At 37.9% G+C, this 7,535-nt stretch overlaps 2 protein-coding genes across 2 annotated transcripts; one reads left to right on the forward strand and one right to left on the reverse strand.

Moving 5' to 3' along the window:
* Positions 1-269: 269 nt before the first annotated feature.
* On the forward strand, positions 270-6,125 carry CBG08369 (the record flags this gene model as incomplete). The annotated part of the gene is given in 15 exon segments (XM_002634518.1): positions 270-353; positions 679-756; positions 1,247-1,329; positions 1,393-1,564; positions 1,607-1,678; positions 2,267-2,400; positions 2,446-2,671; positions 2,717-2,959; positions 3,005-3,191; positions 4,049-4,086; positions 4,092-4,096; positions 4,181-4,252; positions 4,352-4,637; positions 5,725-5,917; positions 5,962-6,125. Coding segments are annotated over 15 exon segments (2,037 nt in total).
* Positions 6,126-6,333: 208 nt separating this feature from the next.
* CBG08368 lies at positions 6,334-7,194 on the reverse strand (the record flags this gene model as incomplete). The annotated part of the gene is made up of 2 exons (XM_045236043.1): positions 6,334-6,568; positions 6,668-7,194. The coding sequence occupies 2 exons, from the start codon at positions 7,192-7,194 to the stop codon at positions 6,334-6,336; spliced, it is 762 nt and encodes a 253-aa protein (XP_045093747.1).
* Positions 7,195-7,535: the final 341 nt, after the last annotated feature.

Genomic DNA, 7,535 nt, shown 5'->3' on the forward strand with positions numbered 1-7,535 from the left:
TTTCAAATTCTGAACTTTTCGTCTTCCGTTTTCTTCTATTTTTCTTTTCTCTTCCGCCCCCGTTTTCCCATTTTCAACTGTTTTTTCCTCTTTCCTTCTTCTTCCTCCTATTCTCTAAACAGACGTCTCCCGAATAAGTATAATGGAGCAAAGACAAAAAATGATAACACAGTTGATTACCTCTGATAACAATTCGATTTGCGTTTTCTGTCTCATTCGTTATATACACAACGAGACAAATCGAAAAGTGCGTCAGTAGCCAAAAAAAAATGAATCTGGATGTTCCATCGGGTCGTCGGAAGACCATTAAGTTTCGGACCAGGAATTTTTCCTTAGAAGATGAAAGATATTGGGTGAGTTCTTTGAAATTTCGGGAAATTTTGAGAAGAGGTAAGAGTTCGAAACTTTAGCTTTTAATATAAATTCGAGATTCAGACGTTTTCTACTCTAGTATGCAGTTAACCCTTCAATCGGACGCCACCCCTTAATTTTAACTTTGAGCCAATTTATCGCGGTTCCTGTGAAAGATATCAAAAAATGATCAACTGACAACATGCTTTTGATATTATGATAAACATTTTGCCAGTTGACAACTTTTTGATACCTTTCACAGAAGTCGAGATAAATTGGCTCAAAGTTGACTGTCGGTTAGAGTTTACTGTAAATTTCAACATCCAGATCCAACCATCACGATGTACTTCCGTGGATATGTCATCTCGAGAAATCATCAACAAACTGAACGAAATGGAACAGGAAGTGAACTTTTTCCAAGTACTTCTCCTCTCCCTCTCACCCTCCTAATTTTTTCAGGAAAAACTCTTCATAACATATGATGTCATCGAACGGAATCCAAAGTTTGCCACCGTCGGCGGATCGATTTTCGAGTTTATCAACAACACGATGCGACCTGTTCTAAAGTGTCATTTGAGTCAAATCAAGGATACAAACATGCTGCATTTATCGCATCATCATTTTTTAAAAGGTATTGAGAGAGGGGATTTTCGGTGAGTGATGAAGTGACAACTAAAGTGTAGCTCAGGAGTGATCTTCACGAGATATGGGCCAAGTGCGAGTACCCGATATTTGCTGGATTATTGGTGGTAAGATTTTTTTGATCTTTTTCATGTTTATTTTTTTTGGAAATCTCTGTCAAGGACAATTTAATTTACACCCAGTTGAAAAATGTGTCATTTTATAAATCAAGACACCATTCAAAATGCCAAAATAATAATAGAAGCCATTTTAGGTTTACGTCAGTAACAAGATGAGGAAGCTGTTTTTGGAGCAACACGAACCGGTGATTGCCGAAGCGTTCGACAAAATTCAGAAGTGAGTTTAGGGACCATGGACTCAATCTGTCTGTCCGTCCATTCATTCCGATGTCTGTTTCAGCACATTCGACGACGAATGCACCGCTCTTCTTGACCAATGCTTTCACACGAGCGAACGAGACAGCCGAGCCGTTTTGGACACAAATTATCACTTATTTATCCATACAGATGGATGTCCTTCTAGTGAAGAGAATATGGAAGTTATGGCGTTGGCGTCTGCAGCCAAGGCTAAAGTTAGTTTTCATTTGGCTGTAGGAGATTAAACGAAATTGCAGAACTTCCTGTCTCATCCTGCATGTCAACGAGAAATCGACTTCCGGTGGCAGCCCGGATTTAAATTAGGACAAGTGAGTGTTCTGGGCAAAATGTTTGTATGTTTGTGTAAACTAGAAAAATAGAATATGAGCTAAAGTTGAGAGAAGAGATTGGGGATTTTGGGTGCATAAACTGAAAGCTCTTCCAATACAGGGTGGATCATAATTACCCGAATCGAAGTGTATACTATCATAAATCTGATTGAAACGTTGTACTGGGCTCAAATTTGGAGTGCAAAAATTAAAATGACTCATCAATAAACTGACCAAGTTTCAAATTATTTTATCAATTTTGAGCTGCGTTATTGCTCGTCAAAGTTGATTCGTCTCATAATAATCACAAGAAACATTACGCCGTTTACCTTTGGACAATCATAACAATACCTAATCTTCAGGAATCGCTTTGAAAATTTCAGTAGCTTTGAAGCAAAAGTAAAATTATATTTCTAGAAATTTCCGGGCTTCCAAGGTACTTATGTCTAAACATATACCCATTTTTATCAGTCCGACTGAATGCATGTCCTTTTAAGCTACACTGAACATTGTAACTATTTCCAGATTCTCTCCTAATTAGCCACATGAAAAATGATTACTTTTCCCTAGAATTCATAATGGTTTCAGATGGCATTCTGTCTGTTTTTCTTCTTCCCGCCGCTGTTTTTTCTTCGCGGACGACAACGGATTAAAAAACGCGAAATCAAGACGATGATGGTCAAAATGGACCATTCGGGACAGATGACTTCGATAACTTATAGGTTGGTAAGATAAACTAAAATATTTAAATCAAAATTTACCTTCAGTAACTTTATGATCCGAGTCTACAATTTCTATACATCCCCAAATGCGAAATACGTGATTCACACACTTTTTCGTCTGATTTATGTGATTTTCTATGCTTATGTATTGATGACAATGACACGGAAAACAATGGTGATGAATGAATTAGATGAGTTTTTGGATGAGATGGCAATTATTGTATGGCAATGTGCATATTTAACAGAAATGGCTGTACTGGTTTATCAGAGAGTTGGTTATTTTTCTCCATCAATTTTCTTTAGTCTTATTTTTGAGGGTTTCTACAATTGGGCTGAACGAAATACTGCAGATCTCTACCGTAACTATCTTGTTGCTATGACTATGATCGCATGGTCTCTAGCTGTAATTGCTCCGCCCACTTGGCCTATCCGTGCCTTTGCCATTATTTCTGCCGATCTTTTCTTCTATTTCTCATTTGTTTTTGCAACGTTACGTCTGATGAAAATTGCAAATGTGGACGCGTTTTTTGGGTCAATAGTGCTTATGATCAAGAAAATGGTGATTTTTATATACCTTTTCTAACTGTAATCTTTCAAATTTTAGATCCCTATCATGGTAAAATTTATGTTTGTTTTTATGGTATTCTGGTTTACCTATGCTGTATGCCATATCAGTTTGGCTGGACATTTGAAGAGTACTCCAAATATAACAGATGTCGTTTGGCCGTGGTTGATTTTCAGCAGTGGGGCGTTTGAGATTTTTGGAGAAGCTGATGAAGAGGATAAGTTGGGTAAGAGAGAAGTTAACAGCCATCCTCGTGTTTACCGTCAACACTATACGTACAGTTTGATTATCTCAGGTCCTATAAAAGATATCAAAGTTTTGTCACATATAAAATATTCATGATATTATGATAAACAATTTAGAAGTTGACCACTTTTTGATATTTTTGAAGAAACCGAGATAATTGAGCTCAAAGTGCGCGCATATTCCTTCTATTAGAGCATTGATTGTTGTTCCGATCGATTCACCGGAAATAACCCGTCTCTATAATTAGAAAATGCGTCAGTAAACTGATAAGCTTATTTATTGATTACAGGCACCGTCAGTAAATGCTCGTCAGCGCCACTGAACTGGGACGTCATCACCGATTCTTCTGTACAGTGCTGGTTCAAGGTACATATGTACAACCTTTGTTTTTGCAGTTGATGGATCCCAAAAAACAGAAAACACTCCGGTTCTATGCAAGGAAAAGATTGACCTAACTTTCTCAACATTATTTTTTCTAGGCCATCGTAGTTGATGGTACTGAAATCGTCTGAAATGCACCTGATGTGTTTTCTAGCCGATTTACCATGGTGGCCTAACTTTTGCAAATTGAGTTTTCTAGGCCACCACGGTAAACGACCTAGGAATCGGCTGATATTTCCCTGGTGCGTTTTCTAGGCCATTTTAACAAGGTGGCCTAACTTTTGCAGATTAAGTTTTCTAGGCCACCAATTTTTATGGTTTCAACGATCGGAAAGTTTTCGAGAATTCGTTTTAGAAGTTTTTCGAAAAACACACACTATGTACACAAAAAAAGCTCAAAAAGTTGTTGTCATCATTCAATGATTTTTCTTATCATCAGACCTCATCGAATTCCAGACAAGTATGATACCAGTATTCCTCTTCTGCTACATGTTAGTCTCTAGCGTCCTTTTGGTCAATTTGGTCACTGCTCTCTTATCGTGAGAAAAGAAAAGGCCAAAAATTCAATGATAAAAGTTTGATTTCCAGGAAGAAATACGAGGATATTGACAAAGTTTCACATATTTACTGGAAATACAAATTGTATAGTCGGCTGATTGAGTGAGTTTTTTATTCAAAAGAAAGGTTAGGGATTAGAATAAGGATGATGTGGGGCTTAAGAGTAAAATTGGTTGGAGGGACCAAAAGACATTTTTTCAGATACGAAGAAAAACTATGGATCCCTGCGCCTTTATCTCTTGTCTTCTACATTTTGAAATCGGTGTTTTTCTTTCTATCGAAAATTCCAATTATTGGGATAGTGGCGAATGTTTTTCTGAAAGTTTTACACTGTTTTGAAGGCAACAATTATGCGCAGGATAGGAGAAAAAATCGGAAATACGAGGCAGTTATGAACGGATTAATCACAAATGCAAATCGATGGACTGGTCCGACGGACGAGGAGAAAAAAGCAGTGGAGTTGGTTAGGGATCAGATGAAAATCATGGTAATTTTTGAACTTTTTAGATTAAAAAAGCTCTATTATCTCAGCTCCCTAAAAATATATCAAAAAGTTGTCAACTAATAAATCGTTTGTCATAATCTCATCAATATTTCATCAGTTGACGTTGTTTTAATATCTCTCATAGGAACAAAGATAATTGAGCTCAAAGTGCACTGTCCAATTAGAGCAAATACAGTAGTTTGACGTAATTTTCAGGAACAAGACCGCAAACGGAAACGACTCGAAACTGATCTGATCCGTCATCGATTTGAGGAGATAATGTCTGAAATTGAGAACACAAACCGGTTCCGAAGAATACGATCTCAAACTTTTCACGCGTGAAATTATCGTTTTATGAGAAAATAAAATCAAATTGTTTGAGGTCATAGCCCGAAATTCGAAATTTCCATCAAAGAGAGTGTGGATTGATTTATTACCCATGACCATGAAAAATATAAAAATTCAGCTTCTTTTTCTTGTTTTTTGTGTTTTGATACAGTTTGCAGAATGTCAAAATAATCCAATTACAACAAGGGTAAGGAAATACGGAGGTGATTTTTAAGAGTTATAGGAATTATACGATTGGCTGTATTCTATAATTTCTTGCCTATTTTCTAGAAACAAACATTTTTCGTTTTTTTTCCAAGAGGACTACACACAGCCTAGAATCATGGCCTAACTTTCTCAGAAGAAAATTTCCAGTAGTTGATGGTCCAGGAATAGTCCAATATGTACCAGATGTGCTTTCTAAGCTATTATGATGGTCTAAATTTCTGAACATGAATTTTTCGGCCCGTCATCAAAAATGGTTAAAACAAACCAGGTGAAGCCATTTCTGCAATCAACTACAATGGCCTAGAAAACTCATGTTGAGAAAGTTAGGCCATATCGTCGACATTAATGTTCAGTATGGGTTTTCAGATAAAGCTGACAACGTTCCGCTACGACTATGAAGACGAAAAAGTTGTTCTGATTGCTCTGATGAAAACTGGAGTTCGACCGCCAACCTATGCTTATGTGACTCGAGAATATAACGTCGCTGTAAACCATTAATCCCAAGAAATCTACAAATCAGATGACTAATTTTCAGGGAATCGAGTGCAATCGGACAGATGACACATTCAAATTCGCTATTGCAAAACCTTCCAATTATCATTTCACATGCCCAAAACATGACGGTTTTCATAATCCCAAAATCAACATATCCCACAGTTTGATGTGTCCGACGTATTGCCAAGTGTGTAAGAAAGTTTTTATTTGTTCAGGAGAGCCATCGTTCTCAGGTTAGATTAGAGCGTATATTCAGACCTTATATGCCAATTTTCAGGAATTCGATATATGGAAGATGGTCGTAAAAAAGACCAAATTTCTTTTCACTATGGAACCATGATCCGTTATGTGGATCTGGAAATCAATTGGTTTATCCTGGCCTGTTATATCTTTCTGTTCACTCTTTTTACAAACATCATTGCTTTTGTTTTCACAGATTAATGCAATAAATTATTTATTTAAAAATTCAAATAAAAAAAGCGAGCACTAGAACTCAAGCACGGGGATCACTAGAAAGATGGTTCACTGGAATGAGTTCTAAATGGGTTACTGCACATTCCTGTACCTCAAGTCATGTTAACTATCAGACAAAAAGAAGAAATTGAACCTGTAAAAGCGCGAGCACAAGTTAAAAAAATCAATTACAAAGTTAGACTTTATAGCTTCCTGGACACATGGTAAGTCCCTTTGAAACGAAGTCGGATCCAGTGTCAATTGATTCCTGAATGAGTTTCTTCCAACATTCCATGCCCTCAACACCTCCGAACTTCTTGAAACTCTTCTCAACCCATTCATTCTTCAAATAAGTACTACGATAGAAATCTCCGGGATCACAGGCCAAGGTGACAATGGTGAGACGGTGTTTAATTGGAGATTGTTTTGCTCTGCAAAAAATAACAAATGAGGAAATAGGAATCTTGCAAAATGAAGTGTAGGCGTTAAAAAAACATGACGTTTTCTAATGGGTCTTCCACATGGCTTACTTCTTTTGATAGGCTTTGTAGAGAGAAACCAGGAAGTTGAGTGATGTTGATGGACCCACATTGTACCCCTTCTCGTCTAGAATTCTCATCGCTGCAACCGAAGCAATGTCAGGCATTCGCATAGCCTCATGGATCACATTCCGAGTCAAACTGGTCGTTTGTCCGTAGAGCACTGGTTCAATATCATATCCATAACCGATTCCAGCGATTCCTGGCGGTGTCCAGATTCCAGCGCCCGATTGGTTGGTGAACTTGTGTCCGATAACGTAGTCATAGAACAGAGAGTATTGCGAATCGGAAAGGATGACCTTGGTAGGTGCACCATATCTAGCGATATATCTTCCAACACTAGAAATAGTACCACCCGTTCCTGCCGAATGAACAAAGTAGTCGGGGATCTTAACAGCCTGCTCTTTTTCCTTTTTCAATTGAACAATAATTTCATGGTAGACGTTGGTGGACTCAAAGTAGAAATCACCGCTCTCATGGAATTCCTCTGCTTTCTCTGCGTTTCCGAATTGATTCATGAAGAAACCGTTTTTCTCCGCGGCGTGTTTTTTGGCTTGAAGATTACGTTGAGCGACTGGGACCTGGAAAATTTCGTAATCAAGAACCTGGAGGCATTATCTCTTACCTTGATAATTTGTCCTCCAAAACTCTCAATGTGCTTGACCTTCTCCTCTTCCAAGTTATCAGCAACCACAGCGTAATAAGGTACACCAACCAGGGTGCACATGTAGGCCTCAGCTGATCCAGTATTTCCAGATGTTGAGTCGTAGACCCCGGAAGTTTTAGATGTGACTTTTCCTGAAAATCAAAAATCATCTCAACTTGCGAATCAGACTACATACCTTCAGTGATGGCCCAC

The sequence above is a fragment of the Caenorhabditis briggsae genome, assembly GCF_000004555.2.
Source record: "Caenorhabditis briggsae complete genome, chrIV, whole genome shotgun sequence".
Lineage (NCBI taxonomy): Eukaryota > Metazoa > Nematoda > Chromadorea > Rhabditida > Rhabditidae > Caenorhabditis > Caenorhabditis briggsae.